The 15409-nt window shown below is 34.0% G+C and overlaps 1 protein-coding gene across 5 annotated transcripts in view; it reads right to left on the bottom strand.

Moving 5' to 3' along the window:
• Nucleotides 1–15409, bottom strand: part of RAP1GDS1 (Rap1 GTPase-GDP dissociation stimulator 1) — a 129574-nt gene that overhangs the window by 99669 nt on the left and 14496 nt on the right. For 3 of the 5 annotated variants that reach the window (XM_032460186.1, XM_032460201.1, XM_032460207.1), the window contains exon 2: nucleotides 3361–3471. In XM_032460186.1, the coding sequence (XP_032316077.1) occupies nucleotides 3361–3471 (111 nt within the window). The remainder of the gene's footprint in view (nucleotides 1–3360; nucleotides 3472–15409) is intronic. The other 2 variants (XM_032460216.1, XM_032460194.1) reach the window with 1 other exon arrangement.

The following is a 15409-nucleotide window of genomic DNA, read 5'->3' as shown; positions in this document are numbered from 1 at the left end:
TTAAGATGTTTAATAGAGGTCATGGTGTTCTATTACTAATAACCACTTCATGGTTGGTTTTGGAGAAAAAATTTAATAGCAAAAATGTTTTGATTTGTATTTTCTGCTTTGTTCTTTGTAGCCCCAATGTGTGTATATCACCTGCAATTTCCTACTCAGTGGTATAATTTTTCTTTTCCTTAACTAGGAATAAAAGTTGTATGCAGTAAGGGTAAAGATTTGGGATGAATACCTAGGTTTCTTAGTTCAAAAACTCCCTCTTCTAAACTTAAACCAAAGGGGGTTGTTAGTGTGTCTTCTAACAGTATGATTTTCTTATTTCTACAGAACACTTAGCGTTTCCCCATCTTGCATCCTTCTTTCCCTTCACCACAAAGTCTACAAGGGAGAATAATTTCATCCCCACAAGGGGCACTGTCCTCATCTGTTGCCTAGGGTCCTGTGTACTTTAAAGTCTCCTCCTTTCAATTTCCCAATAGCCAATGCTCTAGTCAAATCTAAGACCAGATTTTAGTATTTTCCCACCAACATAAGACTTTTTCTTTCTAAAGGCAATTTTAATTGTATACTATCGCCCCTAGGCTCCTGATTCAACCTCTCTTGTCTTTTGCATGTAGTCTCTGCAGTTGTCACCGAACTCTCTCTATAATGGGCTCTGAAGCTGAGTAGGCTAGATTTGGAATATTTATTTCTCTCCCTAATATCTGAAATTCTTAGTCTGTCTCCTAGTTATGCTGAAGGCATAGGTTATTTGGTTTTATTTGATCTCTCTGTTGATTTGTATGGCTTTTTAGAGATTGTGTGGAAGAATTCAGATTTAGGTGGCAACCACTATTCTATGGCCATCCAGGAGTCTCAGTTCATCAAGAACTGTCAGTGTCTTCAGTTGACCATGTTCTCTAGTTTAGTCTAGTTCTAGTCTCTCTATTCTTCAAGTATTACCTTTATTTAGTAAAAATTGAACCTTTGGTAATTTACGATTAGCACCAGTCATAAGCCCTCATGAATGATGTTCACAGTAACTAAAAGAGCCACATAATACAAAAATATGTAAAGGAGGTGAACAACATAATGAATTCAGCTTGCAAAGGAAACATATTGCTTTGATGCACTTGATAACTTAGGGTAAAAAGTGAAATCTAGATATTACTATAAAAGAATAAAGTAAAATAAATTCTCATTTCTACTAAAACAGCAACAATCTTTCATGTTTAGTAACACCAGATTTAACATGGCTATTGAAAAAGTTGATAAGTTTCAAAAGTTCCTTAGGAAATCTATCAACAGATCAACAAGCATTGTAAAGTTAGGAATATGGCACTACATAGTACTTTTTTTTCTTTAAAGACAAGTAAACTGGTGTTCTTTCATAGGGTTTTCTACAGAAAATAAACAATTATGTCACAATGTGTATGAAACAGGAATTGTCATCAAGCAATTAACCAAAGTTAAAACATAAAGGTATGCAAGGCAATGAAACACAGGAAAACAGCCTAATCCGTTAGGAAAAAAAATTTTTTAAGCTGTGTTGGTGATCACTGTTTAGTGCTTCTGCAGCAACAAAACATGGTCCCCATGCTCTTACAATGGAATAAAATTTTTATTATGAATATATTAGGTAGTTAGATAAGTGGGGGCACGGGGCAGACAGGTGGAGGAGAGGGAGGAATGTCCAGAAGATGGCATTATGTCTGCCTCCAGCATAAAGGGACTTTACTTCTCCTAAATGAGTGCCATCAAGAAAAACTGGACACGACCCAATGTTCATTGTATTATAATTAACACTGTGATTTAGGGGCCCCCTCAATGGGTTCTTCTATGTATACCATGGGTAAGGACATGCACAAAGGGGCCAAACATGACTGAGCATTCCAGGGACAAGAGCCCTCAATCAGTCAAAAGACCACCTCTAAGCGAGGGTATAAGAGAAATGGGAGACAAAGGATACTGCGATTCCCCCTTGAATCAGCCCACCTCCCACTACTGGAGGCGTGCTCTTTTCCTAAATAAATCTTTTAGCTACACAACACTTTCCAACTCCCGCCTGTAAATCTTACCTTTCAGGTAAGACAAGAACTGGGATCTTTTCCATTTCCCTTTTGGGTAACAAATAGACTGTTAATTTTGCTTACTTGGGGGCCTTTAATTTATGCTAGTAGTTGTCTTACAAGGTGGTTCAGATGTCATACTCTCTAAGAGTAATTCCAGTCAACTATGGCTACTGAAGAGTTACACTAAGAAACTTAGTTTTTAATTATATTAAATTTAGTTATTAAATTTAAATAGCCACTCATACCTACTATAATGGATAGCACAGCCTTAGACATTCTCTTTTATTGTTCTTTTTCTTTACCACTGGGACCCTTATCCAGATGTTCTTACTGAACTTCTTGTTTTAAACCACTTTACTTATCTCTAAGATTAAACAGCTTGACAGTTATGATCTCAAAGGCTAAGAGAACTACTGAAACAGATTTTTAAAAGCTAGCCTTAACATGTGCTTTTCGATGAAGAGTACAACAATCAATTATTTAAAATTTTCTAATCAGTTTACTTAAAAAGAAAAAAAAGTGTATACCTTAGTGCTTGAAACTGAACTTTAACAAGATATTTTATACTTTCTCCTGAATCATCTGTCAGCTACATAATTAGTCCCAAGATAAGATAATGTCATAATTAAAAACAAGTGCAGCACAACCATGGCACAACCAAGCAGAATTAAGGGAACAAATGAAAACCATTCTGTATCTATCTATTCACAGTGCTAACACAGAAATTAGTGAACAGAAACATGATGGACCAAATGCAACAATACAATGTATTAGTCAATAAAGAGTTGTATAATTTTTATCTCTAGTATTATTTACCACACCACCAAAGATTAAGCCTTACCTCAATCTTAAGGGATTTTTGGATGACTGCTGATTGCTCTTTCCAATTAAATCTAAGCATACATATTATTTTAAAGTAAAATAATTTAAAAGATCTCAGAAAAATAATTTCAAGTGTTTTATGCTCCGTTTCTTCTCCCCACATATAAACAGTCTTTTTTTAAAAAGCACAAAGTAGGTATTAAGAAGAACAACTTCCACGCTTATCCGTTAAGAATGGCCTCTCTCTGGGACTGGTATTAATGTCATCACCAGCACTCAATTCCTCCTTTCTTCTGCCTATCAATTTGGCTTTCAGTACCTTGGGGTGGGGAGGTGGAGTAGGAGGGTGGAACATGTAAAACAACCTCAGTATTCAGGGATAGGATTCAAAAGAATTCAAGTTATGTGCTAAACTATAGACCAATTTCTGAATGATTGTTGATTTGATTTGTTTGTTTGGCACTTGAATAAACATAATAAAACTTACTACTTTGAGCCAAGGCTTGAAGTAGACAATCCAAGCATCCTTCTAAGCTATCATCAGTTCTGTCAACAGCTGTTATCTTCAGCTTCTTCAAGGTATCACTGAGATTATCTGCTTAGAGAAAAAAAGAGAAATCAGAAGCCTTACTAATTTTACAACCATCATATGATAACATGATGCTCCCATTACAGTGAGTTAATTTCCACATACATTCTAAAATGACAATGGACTATACAATTAGAATTTTTTAAAATAAAAGTTTATCCATTTAACTCATACAAAATATTAATTCTGTGTCTGTAAGATGCCAGGAATATTCCACAGATTGTCACAGAACATCTTTTTCAGCATTCTTATACCTTATTTAGCTTGTACAGCAACCAGCCACGGTTAACTGAAAAAAACTAAAAGCCCAAAAAAATTACACAGCTTTGCAAATAATACTTTATTTCATTCTTGGCTTCCTCTGTTTTATTTCAAATACATAAAATGAAAATGAAGGTTTAGAAAAGTTTCAAAATAATATGACTTAAAATAATACAAAATTTGATGATGACAAAACCTGTTTTAACATTGCCATTTAAAAAACACTTCAAAGTACTGCTTTAAGCTAAAACATGTACATTTTGGATTATAAAGCAATGCTCTCCTCCTAAACTATATGTGAATTCCTACAGACCACAGATTGCTAAAATCTTTTTACACAACTAAAAATTATCTAGAGTACCAAAGAGCTCTTTAAAAATTTTTTTACTGAAGTACAGTTGATGTACACTATAAGTTACAAGTGTACAATGTAGTGATTCACAATTTTTAAAGGTTATGTTCCATTTACAGTTATTATAAAATATTGGCTACACTTCCTATGTTATGCAATATATCCTTGTAACTTATTTTATATATAATAGTTTGTACTTCCTAATCCCCTACCGCTATGTTGTCCCTTCCCTGTTCTTTCTTCCCACGGATAACCACTAGTTTGTTCTCTATATCTGTGAGTCTGTTTCTTTTTTGCTTTATTCACTAGTTTATTGTATTTTTTAGATTCCACATATAAGTGATATACAGTATTTGTCTTTCTCTGTCTGACTTATTTCATTTAGCATAATACCCTTGAGGTACATCCATGTTGTGGCAAACAGTAAGATTTTATTCTTCTTTATGGGCTGAGTAGTATTTCATTGTGTATGTATGCCACCTCTTTTTTATCCATTCATCTGTTGATGGACACTTAGGCTGCTTTCATAACTTGGCAACTGCAAAAAATGCTATGAACATTGGAGTGCATGTATCTCTTCCAATTAGTGTTTTGGTTTTTCCAGACAGGACTGGAATTGCTAGGTTATATCAGAGTTCTATTTTTGGTTTTTTTGAGAAACCTCGATAGTGTTTTCCACAGTGGCTGGATCAATTTACATTCTCACCAACAGTGTACAAGGGTTCCCTTTTCTCCACATCTCAGCCATTATTTGTTATTTATGTTCTTTTTGATGATAGCCCTTCTGTCAGGTATGAGGTGATACTTCACTGTGGTTTTGATTTGCATTTCCCTGATGATTAATGATGTTGAGCTTCTTTTCATGTGCCATCTGCATGTCCTCTTTGGAAAAATGTCTATTCAGGTCTTCTGCCCATTTTTTAATCAGATTGTTTGTTTTTCTGATGTTGAGCTGTATGAGATGTTTATATATTTTGGTTATTAACCCTTTATTGCTCATATCATTAGCAAATATTTTCTCCCATTCTGTAGGTTGTCTTTTAATTTTGTTTATGGTATCCTTGGATGTGCAAAAGCTTTTAAGTTTAATTAGGTCCTATTTGCTTATTTTTGCTTTTATTGCCATTATTCTAGGAGCTGGTTTGAAAAATACTGCTGCGATTTATGTCCAAGAGTGTTCTGCCTATGTTTTCCTCTGGGAGTTTTATAATATCCAGTCTTACATTTAGGTCTTTAATTCATTTTGAGTTTACTTTTGTATATGGTGTTAGAGAATATTCTAATTTCATTCTTTTACATGTAGCTGTCCAGTTTTCCCAGCAACACTTATTGAAGAGACTGTCTTTTTTCCATTGTATATTCTGCCTCCTTTGTCATAGATTAATCAACCATAAGTGCATGGGTTTAGTTCTGGGCTCTCTATCTTGTTCCAATGGTCTATAAGTCTATTTTTGTGCCAGTACCCGTTTTGATTACTGTAACTTTGTAGTGTAGTCTGAAGTCAAGGAGCATCATTCTTCCAGATCTGTTCTTCTTTCTCAAGATTTTTGGTCTATTCAGGGTCTTTTGTGTTTGCATACAAATTTTAAAATTATTTGTTCTAGTTCTGTGAAAAATCCCCTTGGTATTTTGACAGGGATTGTATTAAATCTGTAGACTGCCTTGGGTAGTATGGTCGTTTTAACAATACTAATTCTTCCAATCCAAGAACACAATGTATCTTTCCATCTGTTTGTGTCTTCAATTTCTTTCATCAGTGTCTCATAGTTTTCTGAGTATAGATCTTTTACCGCTTTAGCTTGTTTATTCTTAGATATTTTATTCTTTTTGATGTGATGGTAAATGGGATTGTTTTCTTAATTTCTATTTCTGACAGTTCAGTGCTAGCATATAGAAATGCAACATATTTCTATATATTAACTTTGTATCCTGCAACTTTACTAAATTCATTGATGAGCTCTAGTAGTTTTCTGATGGTGCCTTTAGGATTTTCTGTGTATAGCATCATGTATAAAAGAGCTCTTTTTACGTCAATTATTTCTATTGATATTTAACATACTAAAAATTAAAGCTGAGACTTTCAAATATTCATTTTAATAATTCATTTAAAACTAACAATTATACTAACATATATATAAAATAAACAACAAGTTCATACTGTATAGAACAGGGAACTATATTCAATATGTTGTGGTAATTTATGGTGAAAAAGAATATGAAAATAAATGTATGTATGTGCATGTATGGTTGAAGCATTATGCTGAACACCAGAAACTGGCACATTGTAAACTGACTATACTTCAATTAAAAAATGTACAAAAAAACTAACAATTATAAAACCATTACCTGTTATAATTAAGTTTCTAATAAAAATAACTATATTTCAAAGCCCAATAACTGAAAAGAGTAGCATTATGTTATATTTTGCCAAATTTCTGTAATGTCTGCCTTGATAGAAGAAAACTGTATTCTCAGATATGCTACTGTACTGAATTTTTTATAATTTGTTATTTTGGTTGAGTAGATGAAAAGTTCAACTTCACACATACACATAGTTGGAAGACAGGAGAGTATTTTAACAGCCTTTTCAGATAATCGTGGATTTTCTCTGATACTACACCAAAACTTGACAACTGGTAGTTTTTCAAAGGTTAGTTGCCATGTGAAATCTTAAACAGTATCAATGAGCATTGCCAACTGTTACAGGAAAATTCATTGCTCTTTTGCTCTTTGAATCTTTTATGCATGCATTCATTTATCATCAATGCACTGGTCATTTAAAAAATTAAGTCATGGAGCTGTGTATATCTTCCAAAGACTGACACATTTCCTTGTACTGATTTAAAATATCATGTTTGTTAATATCAGTTAACTTATTTAAAGACTAAGTACTGGGATGCTGTAAGTTCAAGGTGATACAAGTCTTCCAAAATTCTAATTTTATCTTAAAAACTCTAATTTTATCACCAGCAACAAATACTGTCAATTGTCTTCTTTAAACAACAAATTATTCTCATTCATTTATGAGAAAATATCTGCCAAATATGAAGTCAGTTTGTCTCTCAGTTATTAAAAACATGTTATTACATGAAAAAAAAGTACCTCAGTCAGTTCACTACTCAAAAGGCTGCACAAGTGCTTTTCTTCAAAACAGCCATCAGATTTTACAACACAATGAAAATGTTTTATATGTACTTCCCCTTTCATCATACAGTATATTTTTAAAATGTGTACAAAAAGGTTGAGAGTTTTAACAACATTTTTTCCCCTCACTTCACCATGGACATTCTTAAGTGAAACCGGTATTTTTTTTTCTTTTTACCTCAAGTATATGATGGGAAAGAATACAACAGCTTGGTGTTACTACTAGCCTGATTCACACATACTGAAGTACTGGAAGTTTTTTACCCAAAGTTCCTTTTGCACCACTGTCAGTGCAAATGTCAACACAGTGAAAAAGATTAAAAAAAAAAAAGTCTTGATGATACTATGCAAACAGTTTTGACCTCATGGACACCCTAATAGGATACCAAGAACCCCTGGGATTGCTGCTCTCATATTAGAATTTCAGGCATTTTCTTACTTCAAAGTAAGGTGTAAGGAGGGGCGGGGAGGGAAATGTAGCTCAGTGGTAGAGTGGGTGCTTAGTATGCACAAGGTCTTGTGTTCAATCCCCAGTACTCCATTAAAATAAACAAATAAATAAAGTAAACCTAATTCTGCCCTCTCAAAAAAAAATTTTTTTAAGTAAGGTATAAATTTTAATAGACTTTTGTACATTGCCAGCTCATGACAATTCTGAAATATAATGGACTCCCGTTATGAGTGCTAATTTACTTTCTATGTTAACCCAAGAAAAAGTAGACTTTAAAATTTACATTAAATAATACTAACGTGCTCTAGCGATGCCTAGTACAACTTGTGACTATCTAGTAATCCTAAATCTACCCAGGTTGTCATTCAAACCAAGACTAATATTTATTTTCTTAAGAGGGCCTAAATAGTGTTGAGAAATTGAATTTTTTTTCCCCAGAGGGAAAAAAAACCATATCCATATTATCTTCTATTAACTAAGAAGTTATAGGGCATCATATCTCAGCTATACTTGTTCAAACTTATTAAGTGGATATTAGGTTGACTTTTCTGAAATATAGTATTAATAATGTATACTATCTAAATTCATATTATTAAAAGTAATAAAAAGTAACTATCACAACACTGAGGAAAAAGCAAGACACAATGTTAGTCAAATTATAACAATTCATCAAAACTATCACTCATCAAGTAATAAAAAGCAGTTAAAACTTATTTATATTGTTTATGTAAACAATTCCTTCATTCTATCCCCAATGCTTCTTGCTTGACATCCCTTTCTCATCAAGTCTCATCCTAGATGTCACCACTCCAGAGACCCCAGATCTTTGCTCATTCTAAGTCCTCCTCTTTTTTAGCCCTCCAGGGTCATTCTCTATCACTGTGTCCATCCTTCACAGCACTATTCACAATTTGTAATTATATATTCTTTTTTAAATTGGTAATATACGCTCCCCTACTGTACTGTATGGGGCACTTCATTAATTATAGTCATTGCACTATACGTATTACCTGGCACACAGGAGGTACCCAATGTTTAAGTTAACTAAATAAATATGGGAATGAATTCCTCATTTGCAGAAAGCTGTCTAGGTACTATCCTTTGCATCACACACTTATAAGCCAAAGTGTATCAACAGGGAAGGGAAGGTAAACATCACTTGTTAAGCACCTACACTAAGTACTCCATATTATCAGAACTATAAATACAGAACTTTATATTTTAAGATAGGAAGACATCAACAAAGCCAACTTAAAGTATTTAAGAATATAAAATATATAACTGAAAACTACATAGAACATCTCATTTTTAAAAGATTTCTAATAAGTAAAAAAAAAATCATTCAGTCTCTCCACAGAAATAATTATATGCCTATTAATGATGTGAGATCTTCTTAGGAAAAGTTCATTAACATCTTCATCTAGAGACAACCAAAGCTGTCAACAAAATTATTACAAATTTAATGTTTTTAAGCATTTTAAATGAATTAACAGGTTAGTACTTAAAGAAATCTTACTGTGAATCAGTTTACAAAGGGCTAGAATGTTGGTATCTTGATTGGAATAGTGATTACATGAGTGCATACCTTTGTCAAAGCTCATCAAACTGTACATTTAAAATCTGTGCATTTTAGTTTGTGCGAATTATACCTCAATTTTAAAAGAGCATATTGGAGAATAAAATGATTAGGGCAGTAACCCCTTTCCTACTTCAAGCTTCCTTTTGGAGGAATTTCTATTATGGTTAACACTACTGGTCATTTCTGCTTCCTCACTTGGCAACTGCTACCTCCATTCTCCTAGAGAGGAATGATTTGTCTGATAAGTAAGTTGAGAGAGAACTGGATATGCATGGCTCAGCCCCTTCTGGGTTCCTGATCTTTTAGGAGAGGCAAGAACTCTCTGTTCCTCCCAATCTTTGGCTGTCAAGCTGCACCAGTGACAACAAGCTTAGTAAATATATCTAATTCAGCCCTGAAGTATTAGCAGTTCGTTTGTGATACACAAATAAGCCCTGTCCTTCACTCTAGACTTTATCAATTTTAAAGCAGTTCCTTTGAATTCCACCAGAGAACTCATCTGTTTGTATTTCCAGTGATTCTGAACTTGGGTAAGGAACAGAGAGTATTATTTTTGGACTCCCTCAAACCTTGACAGTATGTCTTAGTAGTGAGTCCTTACCATCCAAATTTTTGTGTGTAAATCCGGATTTCTGCGTTTTATATTTACTTATGATTTAAGACATTGTAATTGTTCTAATAGAAAATTTCTCAGCTTTTGGATGGTGGGGAGTAGAGCAATGTAGAGGATAATTTTCTAGTACTAGGTTCTATACTAAGAAATATTAACTAAAATAAAATTTCTTTTCTTAAAAGAATTTCTTCCCTATATGTTAGCATATGGTCTAGCTTGTCTTGTGAAAGAACACATGACATCTTCAAAAAGTTAAAGCAAAGTTGACTCTGGTCATTAATTCTGTCTCCTACTTTGTAACCACTTAATCACTCTAAAAACCACAATCTAACCAAGTCCTCTAAAGCTCTATCAAAATCAGTCTAGCAAAGGTCTTAATAAATGGTATCTTGACAAATCCAATGGACTCTTCTTAATTCTCTTATCTACTATCTTTACAGCAACAGACTCTTTCTCCTTCTCTTTACTTTAGAACCCCAGTCTCTGAACATTTGTCCTTGGTCGTCGTCTTCTCTTTCTGCCCCTTTAATATTGGCATGACCTTGGTTTTGCCTGGAGACCTCTTCTCTCTGCGGATAATACATACACGTTCACCAGAGTATTAGAATGGTATACTAGCTTTCCTTCTGTCCTTCCTTCCTTTGTTCAGCTGGATAGATAACTTCCTTTATCCATCCGGCTATCTACCTATCAATGTAAAGAACTGCCACTTTTTAGGCCTTAATTTGGATAAAATGTGACTACCTAAATACTAAATGTTTACTGAACACATATACACTTGACTGGGAAAAGAGATCCCTGAGCAGAAATTTAACGGCTCAAAGTGCATCTGTTGCAGTATTTGTTTTCAGTAGCATTTCAGGAAATACTTAGAGAATTAGAAATAGTTTTAATATTTAGAGGGAAACAAATGAAGACATAAGAAACTGTTCTACTTAAGGAAAGAACTCCAAAATAAATTTCAAAAATATTACACTCCCAATTTTATCTTAATTCATTAATTACTTTAACATGTTATCATAACTCTTCATACTCATGGGTTCTCTCTCAATATGCTACTCCAGGTTGCAATGACACCATAACTCTGTGCCCATTTGCCAATTAGTATGCATCTATCTACTGAATATGCCTCTTTCATTCCACAAGATGGCTGTAATTACACATCTCACATTACTTCCTCCCTCACTTGAAGCAAGATTACTAACTTAAGAGTCCATAAAAATATAAGGGCTTAGATGAATTTAATCAAACTTTTTCTATGCATCAACAGTTTGAAGTATATGCTAAGTAGATGAATCCCAGTATTTTTCATAATCAAGTTCACAAATCTATTTAAGAAATCATTTTTATAAACAATTACACAGTTCTACTTCTTCTGTATTTTTCACTTTGCTAGTTTTATAGTCCTGAGTCCATAAAACTCTTTATTTCTACTATTAGATAGAAAATTCTTGTAGGACAGGAGATTCTTCTAGGATACTGACACTGCTCTCCTATAGAAGAAACTTAATAGATCCTGAAAACCGACCTTACTGAGTTTACTTGCATTTGCATCTTTTATTACAAATTATGGTGTAAACTTGCCATGATTAAGAAATATTTTTATTTAGATGTTATACTAAAAACAATGATATATTTCATGGCAAGTTTTCTTCTCTTTTTAATTAGTTTAGAAATTGAATAAAAACGTTTCGAACAATCACTTTTCATTCATTCTTAAACGGGGTTAAAGTCTATTTTAGTTTGAACCAGAAACACTGCAGTTTAACCTGTCATGTCTGTTAGATGATCTTCACAACGACAAGATTAAAGCATAACGGTTAACAGCAAGATACAGTTTGTAAAATTTTTATTTCACACAATGCCAAAAGACCTTTTCACATAGAGTTCAAGAATTATTTCACTGTTTTATAGCTGTCAAATATACCTTTAGCATGTAATATGACACAAATTGCTAATATGTTAATACATCAGCTTTTTTTAAATTAGAGAATGATTTATATTGAGATCCAGGCTTAACTAATTCTTTGACCCATAACTGACCAAGAAAAATAGCAAGGTAATTTCTTCTCCTCAAGAATCCCCTAATGGAAAGATTTTAAATGCTATCATACCAAACAGGGGTCAACATCCAGGATATTGTAAGCCAACTTAGAAAGTCAATGTAGATTAAGTCTACACAGCATGATAGCATTTGTCAAAGAATTTTAAAGACACTGAAGAATTATACTAGAACAATGTTGGTGAAAATGTTTCATTTGTCATTACCAACAGCTTCTGTGTAGAATGTTGGAATGATCTCTGTGAAAGAGTTCCAGAAGATGCTGGAAAGTAGAAACGATGTATTTTCAAATTTCACTTCTATACAGGTAAGCTAATTGAGTGCATAACAAAAGAGAAACTCTCTAAACATAAAAAGAACTACTTGAAATGTATTTGCCCTGCTCCAGCTCCTTATACCTGGTACGTGCCTGCAAACCAACTGAGTCCTCACGGTGTCAGTATTCTATCACTAGGATTCTTTGGAACAAAGTTTTATCAGTTTACTTATTATCCTGTATTTCCCAGTTTCTCAGGCCCCATTTATCTTCAGGCTCTCATACTCCATTTAGTCCCTTTAAATAGTACATTGATCTTGTTTAATATCATAGCTGTGACCTTTTACTCCTCCAGGACACGACTCAAGGGAGTGCTACAATGCTTTAGCTCCTGGCACTTAGATTCAAGAGTAATAGATATTCTGCTTCCAAGCTTTGCCTGGATTTTAGGATACGTCTGACGGGGGAAGGGGAGGAAGATCAGACAAGAGACAGATACCATAATTTCAGTAAGAGGAAAGTCTGCATAAATATATGGGAATTTCTAAAGGCTATATAAGGTAGATAAGCAGAAGTGTTTGCGAGACATCTACTTATACTTCCAAACAGTCTTGAGCAGGATTCTTCACCAGAACATACTTAAAGCTATGACTAATCAACTATAAAGATGAAGAAAGAAGTAAAGACCCTATGTTATAATGCTTTGTAATAATAGAGACCTAAATTAAAGACTGACATAAAAGACCTACATAAATGGAACTTTACCTAGAGAAATATATAAAGAAGTATTTCATTAAGATTGGTACAAAGCAAATAGTCTCACTTAGTAACCTAATAAATACAAGGAAGAGATAATATATACTGAAATTTTAAACTTTTAGGCAACACCAACTTTTCTGTGTAATAAAATGCCAACCAGAGAAAAACAATATATACACAAGTAGTTGTAAATGTGACAGATGAGTTTAACACAGGCATATATTAAGGAATATATTAAGAACTTTAAAAATCTAATAAAAATTATACTGCCCAAACTATAACTTATGAACCCACAAAGGAAATATTTTCCCAGGATACTGCTACAGAAAGCAAAAAGGAACTTGAGGGTCAAGATACAACAAAAGAGAATTTAGATAAAAATTAAAGATATAAAACAGAAAACATGATAATCTCCTTACTTAAAGCTATGATGTAGCCATTAATTTAAAAGGAATAAAATTCAAGCAACAGGATAAAGCAACATTAAGTCAGTTATCAACATATTTGTCTCTCAGCTCCAAATTCACTCTTATTGTCTAATCTGTGAAAATGAATCTGGGCCCTTTAAATATTTTTCCTTTGCCAGATGGCATGATCCAAGCTTTGTCTGTAGAGGACAATGGATAGCACTGAAGAGAAAGGTGCTCTCCTTCCTGCTCAGCCTGCAGAGTCTTCTCCAGTATCAAATGCATAGACTTCACCATACATTTTCTCCAGCTCTCAATTTAGGCAGCAGCACTGTATACAACAGCTCCACACAACTGAAGTCTGCATCCCCGCCCAGGTTAGTGCTTCCCACACCATATCCTCAGCCCTGAAGTGTGCATGCCAGAAGCCCTGTGGGGCTGGCCATCTAGAGCCACTTTATCCCAAATTGTACACAGAAGTGTGCTGGGTTTGTGCAGAAGAGGGCCTCTCCAGCTCAAGGTTCTAGCAGCACCGGCAGGGGTGCTTCTGCATGCCCAATTGTCTGCGTGTCACCCATCAATCTCAGCTTGCTTGTTCTCCAAAGAGCTGTTCCTGCAGGCCTAGTGACTGTGAACCGGGTCAGTCCCCAGCAACCCAGCGAACTTCTACGCCATCAGGAGAACTGAAGTGATACTTATTTAATGAGAACCCACACTTCCAAGGAAGTCTATCCTTCCTTGGATACTCCTGTACCAAACACTTTAGAGTCTGCTGTCTACCTTTAAAGTTACTCTCCAATTATTGCTTAATAATTTTTATATTCAATGCCCCCTGTGTGTTGAAAGATAATTCTCCCTGGATTTCTTGGTGTTTCTGCACTGCTGGGGCCCTCTGAGCAAAGGAAATTGATAACCTATAATAAAGGTAAGTCTCCCACCCTGGAGACATTCTGGGATTATAAAAAAAAAAAAAAAAAAAAAAAAAAAAATTCTCTTCTTTCAAGAGATTTGCTTTTAGTTTACTTTTAGGGTAGCAAACCTAGAGATGCCATCCCCTTCCCTAGGGAGGATTTGTTTAATTAAAGAGCAAAGATAAGAGGGATATGCATGTGTTCCTTGGATGGCACATGTGCCAGCAACCCAATATAAGCTCTCAGTGTCTTAATTTTAGGATACCTCTCTTAAAAGTCCTATCTGCTACATGTACAGGGTAACCAGTATTCAGATGTTCTATGAGTAATAAACTCTGTTCTATGATCTACAGACCTCATACTTCTTGTCAGAATATATATATATATATTTAACATTATGTGGTTTGTATCCTGATTGGTCCTAGACTGATACAGATATCAGATGTCAGCTTAGAAAAATGAGGGGTTAAGCAAGAAAAGACTAAGAATATTAGCCCTTTCAGTGAACAATATCATAATCTATCAGATCATGAATTCTATGTATCAGGTGAATAAAGATTAAGAAGATAATCTCAAACTTTTATTCATCCAACAATATGAACTAAGTGCCTAACAAGCACCAACCACCACACTAAGTGCTAAAGATACAAAGATGAATACAACACAGTTTGCAAAGCAGAAAAAAACTTTCTTTTCTTTGTTTTAATTTTATTTTGGTGGCCATCACCTTCACATGTCCCAATTCACTCCCAGGAGCAATCAATGTTAACATTTTCTTATGTCTCCTTCCAGAGCATTCTGCGTGTATGTATGCAATTATTTGTACTTAAAAACACATACACACACAAACTTTAAGGCATAATCAATTCAACTGTTACTACAGTAGTAATTACCTTTCCCATGGTAATAATCTTAATAAAGTGTCCATTATTATTAGAATCATTGTATTATAACCGCTATATATCTGAAATCCCTTGATAATCACATGACAAAGTATTATTACATGACACAGTGGTAATAAACTTAAAAAACCCACTGGTTTCCAAAAGTGATAGGAAAGATTCAGATTCAAATAATTTTGCCAAATATACTAATATGAGCTTATTATTGTAAGATTAACATTAAAATTAACATCAGGGATAAAAACTAAAT

Source organism: Camelus ferus, chromosome 2 (genome assembly GCF_009834535.1).
Source record: "Camelus ferus isolate YT-003-E chromosome 2, BCGSAC_Cfer_1.0, whole genome shotgun sequence".
NCBI lineage: Eukaryota > Metazoa > Chordata > Mammalia > Artiodactyla > Camelidae > Camelus > Camelus ferus.
The sequence above is the reverse complement of the archived record's forward strand: the minus strand, read 5'-3'. Positions and strand labels throughout refer to the sequence as shown.